Below are 24,643 nucleotides of genomic sequence, written 5' to 3' on the forward strand. Positions count from 1 at the left end.
AAAGCCAATATGAATCTGATTGTTCTCATTCATTAGGAACCCCTGCAGGACTTCTAGTGCACATTCCTTTTTACAGCAGTGTTTACAAAGTGGTGGGTGTGTGTTTGCCAGGTGTAAGTTTAAATGGCAGGTTCCACCACACACACACACACACACACACACACACACACACACACACACACACACACACAGTATGTCTGGGAACGAGCCGGATGCCCATTGCACTTCTCAAAGTGGCACTTCCTTCCTCTACACACTCCAGACTATGCGTTGAACTGCTGCCTGGCAACCATCTGGACAGGACCCAACTGTTGTAATTGAGTGTGTTGTTTTAGTGTGTGTGTGTGTGTGTGTGTGTGTGTGTGTGTGTGGCCAGGACAGCCTCAGTGTGGGATTGCCCAAGTGTGTATTAATGACAGACTCTTGACAGCCATAAATTCTCAGTGTGTATATTATTGTTCTTAACCCAAACCATGATCTTTCCCTAACCCTAACCAGTGCCTAAACCCTAACCAGATCTTAACCACATGGCTGTCATACCATAAAACAATTATTTTTTAACAAGCACATCAAAGTACACTAAGATATTAAGGGCAAAAGACAACAGAGGTAGCCTAATCAACTTAACCATAGATAATGGCAATTATTTTATTGGTTATCAGACACTGATAATGTTTATTACCTGACAAAACAGACTTTATCTCTATTATTGAGGTCCTCTGCTAAATTCAGTGTGGTGTTTCACTCAGCAGAACTCTGATTTAATAAATCAGCAGTAATAAAAATGTGCAAACAGCATCGTTAAGGCAGACGAGGATTATCTTGGAAACATCACGTTTACGCACTTTACATGGAGCTAAAATTATTACCGAATTATGTTAAATGATCACCGAATGAGTGAGTGTCTGTTTATGAGTCATGAGAGATCAATCATAAATGATCTCTTAGAAGGAGTAAGCTTGGCTCTGTTAGATTTAACAATATGTGAACAGAGGTTTTCCTCCAACAGAAGGAAACAGTTGAAGACTTTATCTGATGATATTTAACTACATTTAACCAATAAAAATGTTTACTGTCACATACGATTTGAATACAGGACTTTTACTTTAATAAAGTTGTTTCACAATATGACACTATTAACATCACAAAAATAATTCAAATATTTTTTCCAATCAATCCTTAGTACACAGGTGACTGTAGGTCAAACTACACAGTAAAAACTAGCATGTTTGTGTTGCTGCCTCATCATCAGTCATACAAAATGTAAGTTAACTTATCAAACAGACTTTTTATAATTCATGCAGTTCTGATAAATACAGCATCATGTTTCACAAAGCAGAGCTCTGATTTAATGAAATCACTTGTTATAAAAAAAAATCTGTGGACTGGCAGTGTTTCAGAATGTCACACATCTTACTTTAGTTTATTTAACTTAGTCCACACAAGAGCTTTTAAAGTTAAATATCAGCCGAAATGAAAAGTCTTTGTTTAAGAGTCACACAAAGTCACATGTTATGATTTAGGAGGAATATCCGTGTAATGGGGAACCCAGATCTGTTAAATTGAGCAATATATTAAGGGAGTCTGAAGAGTAGTCAGGCCAGCAGTCACCAGAGTGTGTATTTTTGGAGCAATGGGCCTTCTGAGCAATGGGCGTTTGTTTTCAGGATAACGGGCCGTCAGACTAATGGGCTTTCGGTCCAATGGGACATTTTTCGAACCATTGGGGTTTTGGAATAATGGTCCTTTGGACCAATGGGCAGTCCCCTATTGTACACGTGGTTGTGTGTCATGCATCTGTGTGTGTGTGTCTGAATTCAACTCCACTCTTGTTAGGAAATTCCACGCCACATTATTGGGTTGTCTTGGTGATTGTATGGCTCCATTCCCAGACTGGATCCCAAGGGATTAAAATAAAAGAAAAACTCCTGAATGATCAGTCATCAGTTAACTCGCTCAACAAGAGTGACACTTTTACTGTCCGAAGATCAGAGAAAGTTACTACATTAAAAATGCATATTTAAGAAAATCAAAGGCTTACATAAATTAACAGAAATAGAATATTTTGGCTTAGTTCAGTTCGTAAAATATTTATGGCTCTAGCCTGTCCACTGAAATTTGTGTTTTGCATTTATAACTAGTCTTATTTGAATAATGAACTCCTCCCAACTCTTTGCAACTTTAAATGCAGCTTTTCACCGCTGCTTCAGTTGTCACTTTCTTTTTCTTCCTTCTAATCAACCCCTAATATCAGTTTAATAATGATTAAAAAGAAAAAGGCCCCTGGATGAAGTCCAAGCTGCTGCCTTGGCGACGGCCAGGGAAGCCGCGGCATCGGGCTGAAGGTGATGCATCATGGTCATCCTCGGAGGGAGGCGGTGGTGGGGCACAAGTAAACACTCTTAAATCATCATCCTGGGACAGAAGTGGGGAGGTGGGGGGTGTCACATGACCCCCCTCCCTGCCGTCCCCTCTCTGCCTCTCCCATACAATCAACAGTCAGAGCAAAGACTCAAATGTGATAAAGTCCAGACAGCACATGTGCTAAAATCTGAGGATAACATCAGATTTTCTTCTTTTTTGGATGAATATGAATGAGACAAAAGACAGAAACGGGGCACAATACTATGCGATCATGTGGGAAGTGTGAATCTTATTCTACATGAGCCAGACAGGATTATGACAGAGAATCACAGTGAGAAGTTTTCATGGTAACACTTTTTCGTCAAGTCATTCCATTATCTGTGGGTGGCAACAGCAATAGTACAGCGACTGCAATTGTAATATCATCCGTAAACTACTATAGACGAGCTTTTCTGATTCAGCCTCAGTATTCCAAAGTGAGAGTCTGCAGTCCCAAGTTATATCACTTTCAACAATCACTGTGTCCCCATTAATTCTTTGTTACAGAGGTCCTCATGTTTGCTGTTAAACATGTCTGGACAGGCAGCATGGCATTTTAGAGAACACCATATCCTTGTAAAACAAGAATCACATAAATAAATGTATGACACTCTTAGCTGCACAGGAGGTCTTTAGCATCATGTTGTTGCTCTCCCAGAGATTTAACATACCATATGATCTTAGTGCTTTAAAGTCACTTTGCAGCTACACATAGCTGAAGAACAGATAAATATTTTTTTCAAGGTGAGCGCTGAAAATACAGCACATTTTGAAGCCACTTCTAAAATAAGACTGGGAAAACAGAGCATAGAAAGCAGATTGTGGTGCTCTTTTATGAGGTACAAAAATATGAAAGAGAGAAGAAGAGAGACTGCACCCCTTGATAATAAACAGCAAGTTTATGCTAAAAAGAAATAGAAGCTCCCTACCCCCTCCTCCCTTACAGCCTTGTCTCTGCGCTTTCTGCTAACACACATACACACTCCTCCCTTAGCCTATATAAGCAGACAGCAGCTGAGCTGACCCCCTCCACCCTGCATACTCTGCTTTATTAAACATACAAAAGCTGTCTTTGCAGCTTTAAAATACATGTGGATATTTTTGTTGGTTCCTAAGTAAAACTTAAAGTAAAAGAGAATCTCTTTTCCACTGACAGAGTGAGCAATGTGAACAGAAAGCCCCGCATTGTAGAGAGAAAGGACTGAGCAGAGCAGGGAGCTGCTGCTTCCCATCCCCCACATTCACATAGCAAAGTTCTGCTGCTTTTGCAAGCGGTGATGCTGCCTTCAAGTGCTCCACCCGAGGCTCGTGAACACACAATGTCGCAGCATTCATGTGCTTCCTAGTTGGAAATTGCAAACTTTATGCCACATCGAAAACATGCATTTGTTGTATCAGTTGTTGTTTGTTTGTGTGTGTGTGTGGTGTGTCTAAGAGCCACTTTACATAATCAAATTAAGCAAAAACGTCTAAGATAAGCTAGAAATTGAAAGGCAAATACAAGCAAATTTTTGCATGTCATGCAACTAAAATGCACACTATCTTTCAATATGAAAAAACAATATTTTTTAAATATATTCCCATTCCCTCACATTTATCAAGAGCTGGGTGAATGTTCTGTTGATGTTTTTAAGACACAAAATATTTAATAGATGTTTATATTTTTATCCTATTTTCACATTACTGTCAATAGACTCTAGTACCCTATTCTCTCAAAACACATTTGTGTTGTATATCAGTTGTGTTCATGATGCTGTTTTACTACAGACCATAATTATCCATGTGTCTACATTCTAGTCTGTGTTGTTTACAATCTATTTCATTCCATTACTGTTTGCTGTTGAAGTAGCCAATGCCACTGTAGATCTAGTGGAACTGTAAAGGTTACTTTTTAACCTATATTATGTGTATTTATGCTGGTGGGTTTATCACAGTAACTAAGGAAGCATGTGGCGGGAAATTTCACACTTCCCTTCCACAGTAGTGTAATTTTTACTATGTAGTAGTCATTCGTGTCTGACTCAGAGTGTGATTCTGAGAATTCTGACAGCACATGAAGGCAGCGGGAAGGCTGCTGCTGCTAGGAGAGCGTGAGGCAGGCAGGCAGAGAGCAGGAAGAAAGGGGGTGGGGAGAGAGAGAGTGGTAGAGAGACACAGGGTGTCTGTTCCTATTAATTGTATAGGGCGACTTAAGCCTTCTCCAAATATCGTCTCGTTCTTGTATATGTGTGTGTGTTGGCATGAGATTTGACTTTAAACAGATAACATGTGATTTTGAATATCGGTGAACTATACATGGTCACTTTTCCACCACCAATGTTTCTCTTTATGTATCTTCACTTCCTGCTCTGTGACTGGCTCAGTCCATCCCCCATCCTTCTTCCTTTTCTATCCTCTCTCTCTCTCTCTCTCTCTCTCTCGCGCTCTCTCTCTCTCTCTCACACACACACACACACTGCACAGACATGCACAGGTTGTAATTTCATGCTTTCCTCTACTTTCCTCCGCTGTACTCGCTCCTCTCATCATTTGCTGTTGTCGACACATGGCAGCAGTATGGAAGCAGTCACTTCCACCCATTAGCTCAGTCTAACAGAAGATGACATTGTAGTCCAGTTTGCTCCACTCCTTTAATGAGCTAATAAGATAAAAGTGCACAAAATGACTGTAACAAAGAAGAACACACAGCTCATGCATGAAGCAATTTTTGTAATCAGAACGGTCAAAAACTTATGGCTGACTTCAAGGCATAGTATTATGGTAAAGGAAAGGTACATATTATATTCATTGTATAACATCATCATACTGTAGACATGAAGTCTGTGGCATTTAGCAGTGTTAGATAAAAGCTTTGTATATGAAAGCATGTGGCTATTTTCAACATATTTGAACTGAATGTAAATAATTCAGTACTCTTTTTGGTCATTAAGGAAATCATGGATGAAATTCTGTTAACTTCTTTGGGCAGACAGAGCTATTTATGACATACATTCATAGTTTAGCAGAGAGTATCAATATAATGTAGGCACACAAGCATAAATTACATACACCAATAATGACCAGTGTAGGTCCTCTAAATAAAATGAAATAAAGTATAGAACACACACACAAAAGATAAAATACATATCTTCAAATCTAAAGGAAATAAACTCACTTTTACAGACAGCCCTTTGCTGTATATCTTTATTTGCATAAGCCTTCCAGCTATATGCAACACTTAATTAGTCTCAGAATGACCTCCACTTTATGCAAACAAACAGGGCTTTTCGAATCCTACGACATTTTTATGCATGAGTTCCGTTTTAAAACGCATTAGACCTACAATAATGGCTCTTCTGGGGTATAAACAATGTTGTTATTAGACGGTGAGCGCAGTCCAGATCCAGTTCTCTGTGAGGACTCCGCTCCGGGTTTTTGTTTTCTCGCGACAGGTCGGTAAGATGGCTGTGTCTCGCGAAGCCTCGTGCTGGTTTGGTTGATTTCTAGCTCTCGCTCTGTAACAGAAGCCCCCCCCCTCCAACACACACACATACACACACACACACACTTGTGTGGATGAAATTCATTTCCCTGGCTCTGTATTTATATATTTTTTCTTTCACAAACTTTCCCCCTCTCTGTTTTAACTTTAAACGGAGTCGCGGTGGATTACCGGATACCGGTCCGGGCGGAGGGCACAGGGAGGGAATGAACCGGGACAGCGGGTACGTTGTTATAAATATAATTGTATTTATATTAAATGGTTATTCGGAGTTTGATTGTGAGTGAGTCGCCGTGCTGAGAGAGAGAGGCAGAGAAAGAGTGGGGGAGAGAGAGAGAGGGATATCATGGCCGCTCAGGTCGCCAGCGTCGCCACTCTCAACCCTAACCCGCCATCCGAACTCAAAAAGCCGGATCGGGACCCACAGGAGGAGTCGGTACCGGGAGAGAAACAGCATGAAAATAAGGAACCGGGACCTGACGGCGGATCTCCCGGCCAGAAGGAGCTGCAGGACGGGACCGATGCTGGGAATGCTGGGGGAGGAGGGGATCCTGACATGAAGAACGGCAACGGGAATTTGCCCAGGGTAAATAATAATAATAGCAGTAATCAGAATGATTCAGGCGGGCCCGAAGGGAATAACCATCCCGGAATGGGACACCACCACCACCACCACCACCACCACCAGGGCCCCTTTCCTCCACCTCCTTACGGTTACAACCAGCACTACAGCCGGGCCCCTTTTCATCAACATGGCGGACAACAAAGCCCTGGCATGGCAGCTGCATCGGGGCCGGGCATGATGGACCCTTACCCGGCTAACTCACACGAACACGGCTACCCCAACCATTATAACAACTACAGCCCGTTCCAGAGCAGGACTTCTTATCAGGGACAAGGGTACGGGGCCATGAATTCCCCGCGTAACAACCAGTCTCCGGCGGCTGGGGGGCAGCCAGGCAAGCAGGCTGCCTCTTATAATAACCAGAGGTATAACATGGGGAACCAACAACCTACGTCAACGCCAACTTTAAATCAGCTCCTGACGTCCCCTAGCTCTGCCAGGAGCTACCCGAATTACCCCCAAGGAGACTATAACAATCAGGAAGGGGCCAACAAGGGACCAGGAGACATGGGCAGCAGCCAGTATAGTGGGGTCCATCCGGGTTGGCAACAAAGGACCCACCATCCGCCTCCCATGAGCCCGGGAAACACTGGACAGCCTCCAAACAGAAACCAGGTAAACTTCACTCACTGCTCGGCCACACTTTGGCTAAGTTAAAGTCACTCAGTAGCTCAGAAGAAACACTGAGGAGTTGCACATTATTGCATTGGCCCAGCCATTGTCTATGTAGCAAGAGCTCTAAAATGGCTGCCTCTCTCTTTCTCCCAATACCACCCCCTGCAATAGTGTTTAGACAGCGAAACAAGCCGCATATTCTGTTAGAAACAACTTTTCCGAGTTGCGAGTGTTTGTGTGTGTCCCTGCTTGGTGCAGGGCAAGAGTTTGACTAAGTAGAGTAAGAGTTTGTCAGGGGAAAGTGTGTGTGTGTGTGCGTGTGTGTGTGTGCATAGGGAGATAAGGTGATATTTCTTCGCAGTGCTTTCTTCAGCCTGCTTGTATTTAAAGTGCTGTGTTGTTGGTATAAGAATCCGCGGTAAAATCGCTACATTTAAGTGTTGTGCTCAAACCAGCGCTATTAAAGTTGTGTCAACGGCTGTCAGCGCAATAAACAAGACGCAAATGACAGCGATAGCCGTTAAATAACATTTGCATAATCATTAAGAAAAGGTCCCGTCTGTCGGTTAAAAAGCAGCTTGCACGGTGAGGTGGAGATGTGTCTCACAGTCCAGTGAATGGCAACAATTACACCCGCTAAGTGTTTACTCGGATCAAAGTGTGATTGTGACCGCGATTGATTTCATCCCTGACGGAGGGATTCATTCATTGCGGCTCGGTTCGGATCCGTCCGCTTTTCTCAGTGTCTTTGCTCTTGTAAACACGGCCCCGCTGGTTGAAGTTGGCAAAGTGCAAGATTGCCTTTGCTTTGGGGATTTGAATTATGGAGGTAAAATCCTGCTGTCAGAGCCAGGAGACAGTTGGTCTTAGGTTGACATGCGAGCCGAGATCTGATTGGCTCCCCCATCCCTCTGCTCTCGGCCATTTATAATTGCATCTAATGGAAGGCTGCAGAAAAACAGCCCCCTCTGCCCAGTTATGTGTTCCTCCACCGTGTCAAGACAACATAGTCCCTCTTTCTATTTTCTCTATATGTTATATTATTTTGAACACTATTAATTGCATTTGTGTTGTCTTAAAATATCTTTATACATTTTGTATTTATTCATATATTTAAATATTTTCTCATATAAACAAAAAATACACCAGAAAGCACATATTGCATCTGAGAATAACACCTTACTCATTGTTTTTATTTATTGAAAGCATTTTAGGAACACATTTTGTTCAGTTCCTCCCACTGCAGTAATTTGCATGCTGACAATACTCATGTATATCCGCTATTGTTTTTTTTATTTGTATTTTTAAACCTGAAGTTCACATGTGCTGAGTCACATCTCTGCTGCCTTTTTTTTTTTTTTTTTTTTTTTTTTTTTTTTTTTTTTTTAAGCCGTTGACCCCAGACGTGCACCTGAAGTTTTTTGCTCTCGGGTACACTGTGTGCACTGCTCCTTCATGTCGGCTGACTCTGGTACAGCAGATAGAGTAGGTGTGGTCATGTAGCCCCGTTGTGTGACTGTGTTTTCCACTGTTTCCAGATCAGGAGCCGAGGAGGCTCGTGCGCTCTAACGTCTCGTGGCCACGTGAGAGTGTCGGACTGGCTCCGGTTGTGTTTACAAGCAGCCAAGGTGTCAGCCAAGTGTCACAGCTTTTTTTTTTTTTTTTTTTTTTTTTTCCCCAGCAGGTTTACAATAGCCTAATTTACTTCCACATGCAGAGAGTGTAACCATGTCAACAGTGCTTACCTACATCTCTCTCCTCAGTGATAACAGACACATGCGTGGTGTTTTTACTCCACAGATCAGTGTCATTTATACTGTAGGCAACATCTATGAGCTGTGTAGTTCCTTTTAACACAGATTATATAATAAGTTTTTATAATTAAAATACATTTGGGTAGATGAAGGATGCCTCATTTGTATGTATACATATATATGTACCATTCTCACCAATAAATAGGGCATGTGATTGCTTTTGGGAAAGAATTGTGCATTAATTTTATTTGTATATCTGCAGCCATAAGAGGAAATTTGATTGACTTTCCCTAATGGCAGGACTTTTTATGCATTCTATATATAGATAGATAGATGATTTGGGCTTGCATGTGCTCGCTTTTTGGTAAATTTTGCATGTGGCATATACTAAAAATACTGTTGTCATGATAGAGGTCGTACCGCGTGTTGATTTATTGAATATCTACGAGAGAGGAGACACTTTATTTCTGGCTAAAGGGTGATCACTGAGGACAACGTGTTCATCTGGAGAAGCGTTCCCTCCACTTGTTGCTTTAAACTTTTAAAAGTACAAGCTTTTCACTCAGTTCGTCCTCCGCTTCGCTGCATCACAAAAAGGTAAATTGCGGACGCTTCAACCTGCACAGGATGCACATTAGCACGTCTGTCTGATTGATGTCTGTCAAAAGAATTTAAACACTTTCATCTAAATGTACAGAAATCCCGCAACTTAACGCCCGGCCGCCCGCAAACATCATGGTCATGTTAATTAAACGGCTGATCCGTGATGCTTCATACACAAATCTATCAAAAAGTGGTGAGAAATATCTTGCTGGTGTGTCTGTCTTTCTATGAAGGGTATGTTACTCACTGCTGTTTAGCAGATAAGTTGTTTTTCCCTCCTTAGCTGCAATTTGTCACTTCCTGTGTCCGTACCTGAGGCTAGCTTTAAATCCTAGCAAACAGGGTGAACTGACAGCATCTCAGCCAGTGTGGAAAAGATACTTTTCTCACTTGAAGCTCTTCTTTAGTGTCAGGTTTGTTAGCGAGACTACTTAGATGACCACATGGGATATGTTCTTTTTTATTGACATTGTGTATTTAGTAATAATCATGACTTCTCTAAATGAGTTCCTCTGATTATTATTTTTTCTCAACAGACTTCAGTTTAGAGAAGGCAGAGAGGTTTTCTTCTAAGGATCAGTGTATGTGAGTTGCTCTGGTCTTTATGAACCGTCAGTACTGGTTGTTGTCTTAGTAGCACTTCTACTGAATCAGTGCTTTACACCTTTTCCTGGTTCACAACTCTAAATGGAGAACAGGACAACAAGCTAACAAAAGGAGCATATTGTTCTTGTCGCTGGAACTTCTAAGTGTCTCAGAAAGCAACATGAGCATGAATATGCAGTTTTTTCTTGAATTTAGTGGCATAATGATGTTGATGACAGGGTGTGTTAGTGACAGCACCGTGTTGCCGTTAAAGGGCTTCATACTTTACGGTGATGTGGTCAGAGTAGTTTTCAAACAAGCTTTCTTTGTGTACACATCCTTGAAACCATATCTATATCTTCTGATATGGATAAGAGCAAGAGGATTGATGTCCGTCTGTCCCGTCTTCCTTATGCATGATTTCTTCAGTAGATTATCATCAGTGTAGGTTTTTCTTATGGGCCTAATGTGCTTTCAGGGGGGTAATGAGCAGCTCTTTGCTAAAATAGCATCAGCTTTGTCTTATTGTAGAAGTGTAGGAAGAGTGTCTGGGAAAGTAATTGAACATTTAGGTTGTTAAGAACACCGAACAGCAGCAGAAACTGTATTTTTCGCCGTCTCGGAACCTCATTAGTGTCACTAAACCGGGAAAGGCCGAATCGCTATTCCGCAGCTTTAGCAGGAGTTTGCGTCGGTGACGTCGGCGGAGGTAACATCTCCACAACAAACGCGTCAATTTAACCCACGTTATCCCAGATGTTCTTGCAGGATAGAACCTCACACTCAGGGCAAACAGACAGAAAGGTGAGGTGAATAGTTTTTTTGGGATTTTTTTTTTACCGTTGACCGATCATGACGGGAATGTGTCACACAAGGCCACCGCTATGTGCACATTATGTTCAGTCAGAGGACTTGTTGTATGTTTGATGTTTGACTGCAGAGCTTGATGTGGCAGCCAGTAGACCAAAGTTCAGGTGGAGGTTTTTTTTTTTTTTTTTTTTTTTCTTTTTTTTACTGGCCAGTCTCTGCAGAAGAGCCGTCCGTGATAAGTAGCTGTATTTTAGCAGCGTTTATTAAATGCTTCAACTCTCCATTCATTAACGGCAGCATGATTGGCCTTTTAATTGGCGGATATATCGCCGGTAATGATTCGACGGGTGATTTTTATGGAGCCATTCACCTGCCTTGGGCCACCTGCTGAAGATGAATTAATGCGTTAATTGAGAGGTGGGTGAGGGATAATATTATGGGTTTCCATCATGCCTCGCACACAAACAACAAAATACTCTGAAGTGGATTGTAGTGCGGTTGTTTTGGATAGTATAACACCAGGTGTTTCCCCTCGCCTAACACATGGGAGTGAGCCATCAGGGATGCCCCGCAGCTCTGCAAGGCTGACTTCCCCAAATTGAGTTTGAATTAAATCATAATCGAAACCAATCTGTAAATATTTCTTTGGAAAGCTCCCACAGTTAAAAAACCTAATGAAAAACACCAAACCTAGGGTGTTACTTATTAAATTGACTGCTGCTAATAGACGCACACATGGCTCCGCACCTCCGCTCCTCCGCTGCTGCTGCTGCTGCTGCTGCTGCTGCTGCTGCTGTTGTACTACAAATTGGAAAGTAAGCTTACAAATCAACAGTTTCATGACAGCTTTATTGTGTCAAAAGTAATGAAGGTGGAATATATTTAATATCGAAGAGAGCAAATGTCTTGCCTGGCTACGCAATGTGATTCAAAAAGCAGAACTAATACAGACAAGAGGCCCTTAGTTAGTACATTAGAGCTACGCTAAATGTGTCATTAGTTTGAGATCGGACTGGAAAGTTTATTGTGGGAGGGGTGCAACTTTCCAACAAACTGGTTTGAAGTTTAAATATAATCACAAGATTTAAATGTGATTATAAGTAGAGCTGAAATAATTAGTCGATCAAACAGAACATTTACCAGCAACAGTTTTGATAATTGGTTCATTGTTTCTCAAATGCAATATTTTCTGGTTCTTTCAGTTTTCAAACATAGTAAACTGATATTTTTTGGACAAATAAGTGAACTTGAAGAGGTCATCTGGGTGATTGTGATGATGCATTTTATTGACAAACTGATTCATCAATATAAAAATTGGCAGATTAATCATGAAAGTAATTGTTACAAGCTTAAATGTGAAGAAGAAGAAAGACTTTCACTGACACTTTTTGTATTTAAAATGATGCTCAAATAATTGCCGATTCAAGCTGTGATTCTGGGTTGTGACTACAGTTATTTAACGAGGCGATCAGCAGAAAATGAATCAACTATTTTGATTATTTTCCAAGCGAAAATGTTGCACATATGCAGATTTGAGGCTTCTTCTTCTCCGTATATGATAGTGAACTGAATATCTTTTGGGTTTTGGACAATCGACCAAACAGTTGAGAAAAGATTGAAATAGAAAATAATGGTTAGTTGCAGCTTTAACTGACAATTATATCAGTATTTGAAACGACGCATTAATAATAGTTGTTTTAGAGTTTAATAAGGTCGCATATGTGGACAGAGCAGTTAAATATCAACCTGTATGCAGTCACTAGAAAGCGTTACGCTGTTCTTTGACAGCTGCTGTCTCTACACTTTGTTAATTGTTCGTATTCAGTAAACACAAAATATGCTTCCAAGAAAACATACAGAACAACTTCCAGCTACTGTTTAGAGTCTGTGTTGCGGGGGGGGGGGGGGGGGGGGGCGTGGAGAAGAGGAACACAGAGCATTCAAAAAGGAAGTTCACTCTCGGCTCTTTAGCGTTGCACTGCTGAGTAATGATTCTCCACAGGCCACATGGACAGCATGCTGCCTCCCGGCACTGTGTGTGTGTGTGTGTGTGTGTGTGTGTGAAGCTGGATGGTGTGTGGTATGAGGGAGAAACGGTGTCAGTGATACCCAGGGGAGGAGGGGTGGTGGTGGGAGTTTTGTGAATGATCTTCGTCTGCCCCTGACAGCTGTGTGTATTTGTGTTTTTAAAGTGCGGTAGTTACTTGGTGGTCGTTGCGTTTTGTGTGTGCGTGTGTGTGTGTGTGTGTGTGTGTGTCTCTCTGCCACTGCCTCAGGAGTCTCTCTGACCTGCTCTTACTCCACGTGTCACCAGCCATCCGTCTTCCCTTAGTAACATCAGTCTTTCATCCCGCTGACAAGCACAGACAGTGTTACATTTTCAAACTCTGCCTTTTTCCACAGTTCACTGTTATTTCCTCGGTAGCTTCATCCTTGAGACCCCTCAATTACCCCTACCAATTCTCAATACTGAGCAGAATAGAGAAGGCGCTCATAGATTTCAGGTATCCAGCCACAAGTTTGGGGGGGGGGATCACCATTCCACAAGCTGGTGCAAATGACTGAAGTATTGAGGAACACCTGAGCCCAGTGTTGCACATTGGAAATACATCGGGGGGGGAAAACAAGTTGCTCTACGGACAAATGTCAAAGTTAGGATATTGCGCCGGGGCACTCTGGAATGTAAAGGTAATTCATTTCTTTTGACATTTACCTTCTAAAATGCTCCAGATTAGCATAGTAATATCCTTCTCTGAGCCCGCGTGAGACTACAGACTTCATTTACATGACGTATGACGGAGGCTTTATGGAATAAAGTGGTTAACCTTTAAATGGGTGCAGTTGATGATACTAGGAGGTAGAGAATGATGCTTCCTCCCAGCTCTCATGCAGCACTCACCTTTGCTCTCTGTAAAAAAAAAAAAAACACAGTGGCAATGGCTCATATATAAAGAGGAAAAAGGGGAACGTAAGCACATGAGGAACAGTTTGTTTTCTCTCTTTATGACTTTTGTGGAACTCAATCATGGCGTGTGTTGTTGTGGATTGTGCCCTCTAGTAATAGCCTTGCTTTCTGTTTTGCCTAATGTGGTATGCACAATTTCAACCTAGAGAGAGAAACTTTATTTATCCCCAAAGGGAAATTTCTGTGTTCCAGAAATCACATAAATGACAAAAAACACACGTAGCTTACAAAAATGCACACAATGAGATGTGTGTGGATATGAATTACCATATCTCATATATATATATATATATATATATATATATATATATATATATATATATATATATATATATATATATATATATATATATATAGTACTATACTAAATAAATAAGTAGAGTAAAAATAGAATTTTAAACTTTAATGCAAGACATTGCTATTAATGTGCAAATTAAATGTAAAATGTGCATTGTGCATTGCTGTAGAGTGCACTTAGAGCAAGCAGGGCAAAAACCTGTGCAGACTAAACTAATCTTAGAAAACTAGTGATGGATCAATGCTGACATGATTAGTCTATTAATCAATTAGTCGATTAATAGAAACAATGTTGGTCATTTTCAGAAGATAAAATAGAAAAAGATTGTCTGGTTCTAACGTGTCAGATGTGGAGATTTGCTGCTTCTCTGAGTGTTTGTCAGTGTAAACTTGACCTGAAAGGATCAATTTGTCTGAAATGAGCTGAAAGTTGATCCAGTTTTTCAAATGTGAATGTTTCGGTCGTCTATGACATCAGTTTCAGTATCTTTGTCTTCTATTGGCTGCTGTTGGCCTGACAAAACAACCAGTTTGCTCTTTATCGACCAACAATATTTTAGTAATTTTTTTTAAACAAAAATTCAAAAATAATCACTGATAATGGCTCCACATGTCCCTCTTGTTTCCCCATGCTCACCCCCATCTGCTATGATAGTAGATTGAACATATTTTTTTTAGACTATTGGCTCAAATTATTACAGCAGGAGACTGACTGTAAAATGTGAAATTAAATTTACAGCTCTTAAAAAAAAAAAAAGTGAAAGTGGCAGTATAAGACATTTAAAAATGTCAGCATGGGCTCTGTGAAATTGTGACGAGCATTTGTCTGTATTTCTGATCTAGGAAATAAGCCGATCAATAATGGAAATAAACATCAGTTGCAGCTTTAAATTGAATCCCTTATGGATTTTGGACTGTTGGTAGACACAATTAGTTTCTCTGGTAAGGTAAACATAATGATTAGTAGCAACCCTTCACATATTGCTCTACTGCACAACACTACAGCAACAGACAAGAGTTCAAATTGATATGGCATATTTAACTTTACAGCTGCCAATATATATTTTGAAGTGGCCTGAATAATTAATGTACATTTATCATAGGATTTGACAGTGTTTCCACATGTTTAGATGCCACCTCTTTCTGTGCAGCAGCGTACCAGGCGGCCAGCTAGCAGCTCGTTTGATCCAGAGCCATTGTTTAGTTTTGATTTGATCGGCTCATGGTTTAAAAAAAAAAAAAAAAAAAAAAAAAAAAAAAAGAGAGAGCCGCTGTTGGTCAGCAGGAACAAAGTTTCACAGACAAAAGCAACAACAAAAAAGGCTATTTAATGTCATTGTTTCTGGCCTGTGTGCGGCAGGTGACAATGATTTATGCACCAAAGACACATTTGACCAGTATCTGCTGCCCGGCTGATGCTAAATTCAGACTCTGGTTGTGATACATGTGGATGGGATGGTGGCATAGCTGTGGAAAAAGCAGTAACTGTTGTTGGCATGTTCCTCTCTCGACCTGAACATTTGCATGGCCGAGCACCATGCGGGGCTGTTTTTTGTCAATGAGAGACAGCGAACTAACAGTCCCCCAAAAGGTCTCACCAGTCCAGTTCACCGCTGGTTCGTTTTCTAAGCGAGGCCTGAAAAGCATGTTGGAATCACTGCCGCTTAAACAAAAACAACTTCCTTTTTCCTGTAGATTGAGTGAAAAGCGGACAGGCGTGCTACACTGTACAAACTCGATATTACTTTTAAATGACTGGGCTATGATTCACATTATGACCAAGCATGTTTTCATGTGTGCGGAGCTGTGTGTGTGTGTGTGTGTGTGTGTGTGACGTCAGTGTCAGTTGTGACTCTAACCATGAGGCAGCCGGTGACCCAGCCAGGTCCTTAAGTGGCTTCGCCTCTTTCAGTAGCCAGGGTATTTTTGGCATAGTAGTGAGTGACACACTTATCGTAATGGGTCGTCCAGGGTGCCAATGGTCAGCCTGAATAAGCATCCTTCTCGGCAGGGCGAGCCGAGTCTCGGCAACGTGATGTAACCGATCACTGTCTTTGCATTCATTGCTGACAGAGGCGTCGCTGCCCGCTAACGCATCAAGTGGCTTATCTGTGAGCAGGAGAGGCTTTTTTTTTTTTTTTTTTTTTCTTCCCAGAAGTAGTCATGTGACCCGAGCGGGATGGCCGCTCTTACTCTGTACTCACACCGGGCTCTCAAATAAGCATCATGGGATGTTTTATGAAGTTATTAGAAGAAATTAATTTGGATGTGACTCAAAATGTAAATGAGGAGGAAGTCAAGCGGCCGAGCGTTGTTTGAAATTAATCGAAACTTATTAGCTGCTTGATTGTCGAAGTTTTGGCGCTGGTGGCAAAAGATATTTTTTAGAATGTAGACATGTTTTTCCTTTAAAACTCTTTTGTTCAATGAACAAAACAAATCAAAGCTCTCAAATGTTAAATGTTGTCTAAACACAAGCAGCAGGACATTAAGTTTGTTTAAATAAAATAAATAGTCCGAAATAGACAAAATTTAGATTTAAATCTGGAACTACATGATCAAAGAGTAACGAAACTGACCAGACATAATATAAGTGAAATGAACACCTGCCACCCTATTTTATTCATGAAGGACATATCCATAACACCAACAGTAGCGGCAGTAGACCAAACAATATATTTACGCACTACTATTTTTCAATATTTCTGTCTAGTCTAGCTTTTGCCTTTTACTGAACATGTATTGTAGACACAGTCAGTTGATAACAAGTCTCTAGAATCTAGTAGTAGGAACAATAACAGCACCCAAAGTAAAGACCAGAATAGAAACTAGATGTTAATAAAAAAAAAAATAAGAGTCTTCACTCACCAACGGAACCAACCAACCCCATTATGCAGGCAATGATGTCATTCCAAAATGGCGGCTTGCTAGCTAGGTAGCTAGGTAGAAATTATCAAAATAAATTAGTCATATCTGTGGTTTTAACAACTGTTTAAAAGGTGTTTTTCTGATATATTTGGGCGCTACCGGTGCTAAAACATGCACGTTTCATGCCCCCTTTAAGTTTGTATTCAATATAACACCTTATTATCAACATGAAATGTACTGAAACTAATGTATATGTGACACAAAAAGGCAATTTATTAATTTTGCTGGTAAAAATATGCTTTTTTCATCTACCAGTCCTCTTGGCAGGTGAGTCAAGAAGTTAATTTGGGACACTGCTTGACAGCGTTCAGCACTCAGTGCAACAATTTCGGCTGGTAACAAAAAAAAAATGAATCTGATTCCTCAGCTGTTGTCAAAAATATTCATATTTTACTGTTTTTTTTTTGTACAATCATGTTTCTTCACCATTAGAGTAGAAGGCAAAAAAAGTCAGTTTTTATTGTGTATGCAGGTGTAGCATACATCACTATGTCTATGCTTGCTATAATTCCACTGCGTGATGAACACAGATGATGAACATCTGCTTCGCCATCCAGCGTTTATCACCACAGTATGCTCTGTGCCCACCGGCCCCCTGCTCTCCGCTCGCAGTCCGAACATCCCTCACCCCGTCTCGCTCCCGAGGAATCGACGACTGTCACCAGGAAATATAAGTTTGGCCTGACAGGTTGACAGGCGGCAGTCAGGGCAAATGTTCACTCTCTTGTACCTCCAACCTCAACATCACACTGACAGGCCAGGCAGCAGGCAGCCCTCTTTCTTTATTATCAGTGAAACAACTGGACAGTCTCAGCAAGCTGCCATAGAAATTAATTTGGTTCTTTCTCAAGGCAGGAAACATGTTGTGAGGTTTTGAACTGTCTTAACTACAGTTTAAAGGGCTTTTTTTTTTTTTTTTTAACTGTGCGCTGGTACTTCACTAAATTCTCCTCATAAATTGATGCATTAATTTGAGCTGTTTCTGCTTTATTTTGGCGTTGCACACAGGAATATTGCAACATTTTGGGAAATACGTTTCTTTGCTTTCTTGCAGAGAGTTAGATTAGAGGATCTACACCACTGTCATGACCACATGCTAAATATGAAGCAACAGCCAGCAGGCAATTAGTTTAGCTTAGCATAAAGACTTTAAACAAGTGGAAACATCTAGCTTTGCTCTGTCCTAAGCTAACTTTGGGCAAGAAATCTGAAACTTTTTTTTTTTTTTTTTTTTTTTGCTAAGTTTTAAATTTGGTTATATGTTACAGATATCACGTACTGTATCTGTCACAGGTCCACTTACTAGATTATTCCAGAGCTTTCAACCTCTCACAGTCTTCAAACTACATCATGAGACGTGGTTCAAAACTCTTAGAAACAAAGCTAGAGAGCGGACCTTAACCTTGTCAAACTACATCGCCATTAATTGACTTATAATTGATGTCTGACCTCTACAATTAATTTCTCCCTGTATGACTGTAGGAGTGTCAGTGTAAGATAGCAGATATAACCTCTTCCTCTTTAAAAAAAAAATTTTTGCAAACTCAATTTGATGTGACCTGGGAATATGTGTCATGTGACATCTACATTTGGCTGCTTGCCCTTGGCAGTAAGTTGCCCAGAAATGTAAGGTAACTTTCCAGCAGCGTTGTAGATTTTTACTCTTTCAAAGCACACAGCAGCCTCATACAGGTGCAGATCAGTGCTCTTCACCTCCCGTCTATGTGTTGTTGTTGTTGTTGTTGTTGTTTTCCGTTGCTCTTATTAACCTCAGATAGCCCTGGAAAAGCTTTGTTTCCCCCCCTCATTTCTCAGAGATGTGAGAGCAGATTTTTTGTCATCTCAGTGTGCGAACTCCCTTCTTCTCTCTCTTCCCTCAACATCTTTTGAATTCCTCGGAACAGCTGGGTGAACATCTGGGCGAGTAGGGTGCTGTTGCCTCTGCTCGGCGTGGAAGATAGCACCAGCAGCAGGCGCGGGCTGCCACCCCCTCTACCCAACCCAGTGCCTCCTCGCTTTTATCCAGAGTCATGCAGCGGTCAGCGCTAAGTTGGAACTTGGAAGGCTGATGCAGTGGGAAGGCACACTAATTGCCTAATTGAGAACACGGCTTTTTTTTTGTTTGTTGTTGTTGTTGTTTTTTCTTTCCCTAGCTTCTCGGTTTCTTCTTTACTTAAGCTCTCACGTATGGATCTTCACACCAGTTGGCTACACGTTAGCTTTCCTTAAAAGTCCATTTTAACAAGTGGTTTGGATTGTTTTAATGCTTTATGGCAGCTGTAAGAGAGTCTCAGTGCTATTGCAGCTGTGGCCGTGCTGTGTGTTTTGGTGTGGTCGTTGTTTGTGAAAAAGGGAAATACTTACAGAATGTGCAACTCCCTCCACAAGGATTGATAAGTTTAAAAAAAAGAATTGTTAAAGTAACATGTTTTTTTTTAAATGATGTTTGACAGTATGGGTATGTAAAGGGTAACTTTGCAGCCTTGGTCTGTTCCTGGTCATTATTTATGTGGGTCAGTTGGTATTTATTGCACATAGTTCCTGTTAGGGCTGGGTAGCATTTGAAATTTTTTTCAACAATTTTCTAAATGTTCTACAAACCCCCATTTTCCATTTATCAAAAAGTTCTCAGATGTCGTGTAAACAAAAACAGCCACACAGGAACTTTTCCTGAATAAAGCACAGTCCAAAACTTGGATCGATATCAGGAATTGATCAAAGAATAAGTATATATAAAAAAAAAAGAGTGCTGTAGATTTAGATTAGTCAATGAATCGATAAGTTGATTGCCAGAAGATTAATCACCAACTATTTTGATAATCAGATCAATCATTGAAGTCACTTTTTAAAGCAGAAACATGTGAAACATTTGATTGGTCCAGATCCTCAAATGTGAGACTTTTAGTGAGTTTTTGTGTTGTAAAGTATAGTGAACTGAAAACTTGGACAACATGAGCACAATTTGAATATTTCATTTTTGGCTCTAGGAAATTGTGATGGGCTTTTTTTTTTTTTTTAATTAATTCTAATTCAAGTAAGTTTTTTTGTACTTAGTAATACAGATACATGTCAGTAGGTATCAAGGAAGCACTCAGGTTCCCTTCCTGCTCTCTCTGAAGATGATCAACCTCTACGTTTAGTTTCAAGTTATTCTGCTTTTCTTCAGTCTAGAAATCTCCATCATAAGTGCTCATCTAGCTGGGGGGAAAAAGTAAAAAGGAGAAAGTGAATGAGGAACACTGTCCCTGTCCTGGAGCGAGGTACTTAACCCTTCACTTGTGCGGCGTATGTGTTGAAAGCTTAAACGGTGAAAGAGTGGTCGTACTGGGCAGCTCCCACTGTGAACGTGGATAACAGCTTTTAATGTGAAGTAAGCTGTTAAGTCCAAAGTGCACTGATTCACTCGGCTCGCCCCTTAGAAACAATCTCACCCCTAAAATTGACATTTGTGGTCTAGTGTAGGATATCCTGTCCGTCTTTGACATGCGATGTGTGTGTGTGTGTGTGTGTGTGTGTGTGTGTAGACTCCGCCACCATATGAGGGCGGCCTTAGCCGGCGTGTGTTGCGTGTCGAGGGGCTTTAACGCAGAACAATGGTGTGTGTGCCGAGCCGAGGCCATGTGGCCGCGTGGCGGATTAAATTAGCAGCAGTTGTTTATCGTCTGCCCCCCCCCCCTCCACCCCCCCCTCCCCGGTCCATCTGCTCCGCTCGGCCCCGTAGACTCCAGCTCTGCTCTCAGGCACTGCTCCAGACCCTCCCACCCCACCCTCCCCAACCCCTTACAAATCCCTACCCACATCCCCATGTCACACACACACACACACACACACACACAGTTTTGAATAGTTGCAATATCCACCAGCAGCCCAGTCATGACACAATATACTCAGTGCAACCTCTTCTGCCAAGAGTGCTCTGGCTTTCCTCTATGCAGATTAGCCATGTGCTAATTGTGGTTATTTATTTATTTTTTTTATGGAAGAGAGAGAAAAAAAAAAAGGGGAGGGGAGGAGTTTCCTTCAGAAATTGATTAGATGACTGAGCAGAAAAAAAAAGAGAGAGACAGTGCAGTGTTGTGGGTTGAGTTGCCATCCAGCGTTGGTGTTTGAGACTCTGCTGCTCTGTGAGCAAAGTTGGTTATAAAGCTTTAAGCTGTGCTGAGATATGACACGACTGTTTGAGCCTTCTCATAAAAAGAGTGTTCCTTTTTTTTTTTTTTTTACAAAATATTAGTCATATATTTATTATAGACGTGACCAGTATTCCACTCAGGTCTTAACCTGAATTGAGAGATGTTGAAGAGTTTCTGATAATATTCAAGGTTTTAATTAAAGTCTACATCTGAAAACCATTTGATAACTAAAATTCTTGAGCAAACAATGACTAGTATTATATTATTGATTTCAAATGTGTTTAATTTACCCCATTTTAAAAAATACCATCGGCCTTTTTGGAACAAAACTCAGCCTTTTAAGCTGAGACAGTTTCAGTAAGACATGAGTGGGTTTCTGCCAAGTCTTTTCATCTGTCTTTTGATCTGTGTGTATCACGGAATCTCCCTACATGTTATCTCATGATCATATGCAAAAGAGAGTATTTGTATTTAGATTTATGGTTGAATAATATTCATGGAAAATAACATTGCAATATTTGGACTTTTTTGCAGTATAGGTTACATAATTACTCTCTGATACTTGTTAGCTTGTTGCTAGACTCTCTATTGTCTTATTTACTTATTTTAATGTTGTACACAAATGCAGAATAATGGTGAATATTAAAAATAGCCTAACAGTAACACAAGTAGAGAGTAATACCCAGATAACCTGGTTTCTCTAATCTGGCTACTGAGAGCATGTAAACACACTGAAAGTCCACCAACTAATAGAGAAATGTTACAGCGGTATATGTCAAACGTTTGCTAACACGAGTTAACGTTAGCCACTGTAAACTAGCAGGAGCAGGTAAGGCTGCAGCAACACAACAAGAGTACATTTTATAGCTTTTGAGTTCAACTTTTCAGGAGCAAAAATAACGAAGATGTTACTTCTCCTTTCAGAAGTTCCACACTGTTGCTGCGGGATGTCAAATCGGCACGAGATAGCTCGTTAGCCTGTTAGCTTGTTAGCTTGTTTTGGTTGCTCGTCAGGTGTTGATTCTTGTAATTTTTAACGCCAGAACACAGAGACTCAGACCTGCTATCCACCCAGTAGCGCCGCATGCCTTATCATTTTTCCACTGACTCTATCTAACCCTCACCACCACCTCCAACCCCTGACATTTTCCTATGATACATCCGAAACCGTCAAACCCATGCCTTGAACCAATGAATAACACGTTTTTCCATATTAAAATGAAGTGAAGCTTTAACATTCACTTGTTTTTTTTTTTTTTTTTTTCCACTTTGAAATATGTTGCTCCTTTTTAGATGCACATAAATCCTTCTATCTGTAGTTTTGCCTGCCTTGTATCTGTAGCGTAATACAACTTTTAATCATAATTTCATTGGTTATGATTCAGATGCTCAAGGTCTCACTTACTCAACAGCAGCAGCACTTGAGCCTTTGCGTCATCCTTCTAAAGAGCCATTCATCCTATAAGTAAAAGAAAGAAGAACAGAGCCTTCTGCTGCCCCTGACCTCTATACACAAGATGCAGCAGAGGTTGTTTTGTGTGGTTAAAACACACACACACACACACACACACACATAAACACATGCACGCTAGCTCTCTGGGATCTTGGAGGAGGATGTGTAATGGTGTGTCAGATGCGAACAACTTAAGAAATGCGAGGAAAATCTGGTAAACAGATCAATGAAGGCCTGAGCAAGTAGACTGGCCGGAGTTATCTCCCCAGCCTGCAGCGCACAGATGTGTTAACATGACCAAATGAGGTTGAGGAGTAAAAAAAAAAAAAAACAAGACCTCTTGAGCAAGTTCAACATCCTGGATTCTTCAGGGATTTACGCAGAGCTGCAGACCACATAGTTTGAAAGCCGTTACGACGACTTTATCAGCGTTATAGCATCTTTTTTTGAGACTAGTTTAGAGCTGTGACGGTTAGTGGATTTAATCAGTCAAGAGAAAATTGAGTTGTAGCTATTTGAGAATTGATTAGTCGTTTTAAGCTTCAAGCAAAAAAAAAAAAAAAAAAAAATGCTCGAGCAATATTATTGGATAGAAAACAAGCAATTTGAAGAAGTGACCTTGAGGTTTTTGTGAAATTGTGATGCACATTTTTCAGTATTTTCTCACATTTTTAAAGACAAAATGATCAAAATGTGTTAATGGAAAAAGTAGTTGAAGTTAGTTTCAGCCCTGACTGGATGTTTTCCACATATATGTTGTGGGGATTTGGTAGTTTCAGTGGTGAAACATGCCTTAAAGGATAACTATGAAAATAAAGCAGATAAAGTGATAAAGCAGAATTATCCTTGAAGCAACCCAACTAAAAAAAAAATCTATTATATTCATTCCACTGAATGTCTAAATAATGCTTTTTTCAAGTCTTTTTCATCCTCTTTCCTCCAGAATTATCACAATGTTATTTCACTATTTTGAAACTGAGTGAATATTGGTTCAGATTATCAGCTGCTTTCATCTAATTCTAGAGACGACGGCTTTAAGATAAACTCACCTGGTCAAACGACGGCAGCAACAAACATCTTTTTAGAGCGGTTGTTCAGTGAGACATGAGAACGAGATGAGTGGTTGTTTTGGGAGCGTCGGTGCCGATTCTCCACGTGGCTCGGGGAGCTGGAAACACTGATTGTAGCCAAGCTTTACTTTCCAGCTCTCTCTCTCTCTCTCTCTCTCCCCGCCGAGAGAGGCCCGAGCTGTCAGGCTCCTTAATGGAAAAGCGGGCATACAAGCTGGTGTAGAAATATCCTCACTGCCGGCTAAAAAAAAAAAATATCGACCGAAATCGGTGAGGGGAAAAAAAAAAAAAAGGTTGATTGTTTTATGGCCCGGTCGTCGCTGAGAGATTTCGTCCAAATGAGAAATAGATTTTTACCTTTTTAGTGTTGCTGTTCTGTAGTTTGTTAGCATGTTAGTCATTTTTCATGTGGATTGGAGGACGTTAGCGGAGCGATTCGGGCCTCGGCGGCGCACTTTACGGATGGCACGGGAGGCTCCGTCTAACTGCTTAAGCAGCTCGTTAGGAAAGAGCTATAACATATTTCTGTCCGCTGAAAGTCTCTCCAGCTTTGTGTGTGAGAATGTGGATTTTTTTTTTTTTTGTTATTGTTGCCGTAATTGGACCAATGCCGCTGTTAGAATTGGATCGAAAACCAGCAACAAGGTGAGGTTTGCTTCAGTTTTGTCCACCAGCCATCTCCAGACTGACTGTGTTGTGAGGTCTCCCATCGTGGTATGATGTCAGGTGGGGGGGGGGCGTGGGGGGGGGGGGGGGGGGGGGGGGGGGGGGGGGGGGGTATGGTGTCCTTCCTTGCAGACTGGGGTTAAAAGTGCATTAGAGGTCACAGGAGAGTGTCTACCGGGGCCTGTTACTTCCCTCCCTCCCTCCCCCCCCAACGGTGCGGTCGGTAATGACCCTAGGGATCGTAGTAACACAACC

At 41.0% G+C, this 24,643-nt stretch overlaps 1 protein-coding gene across 2 annotated transcripts in view; it reads left to right on the forward strand.

Moving 5' to 3' along the window:
* Window positions 1-24,643, forward strand: part of arid1ab (AT rich interactive domain 1Ab (SWI-like)) — a 67,755-nt gene that overhangs the window by 8,154 nt on the left and 34,958 nt on the right. Inside the window, exon 1 of one of the 2 annotated variants that reach the window (XM_044335183.1) lies at window positions 5,650-7,124. The exons of the other annotated variant lie outside the window; for it this stretch is intronic. Within the exon in view, the coding sequence (XP_044191118.1) occupies window positions 6,231-7,124 (894 nt within the window). The 5' untranslated portion in view covers window positions 5,650-6,230. Of the gene's footprint in view, window positions 1-5,649; window positions 7,125-24,643 lie in introns of those variants that run through there. 2 annotated transcript variants of the gene reach the window in all.

This window comes from Thunnus albacares, chromosome 19, assembly GCF_914725855.1.
Source record: "Thunnus albacares chromosome 19, fThuAlb1.1, whole genome shotgun sequence".
In the NCBI taxonomy this organism is placed as follows: Eukaryota; Metazoa; Chordata; class Actinopteri; order Scombriformes; family Scombridae; genus Thunnus; species Thunnus albacares.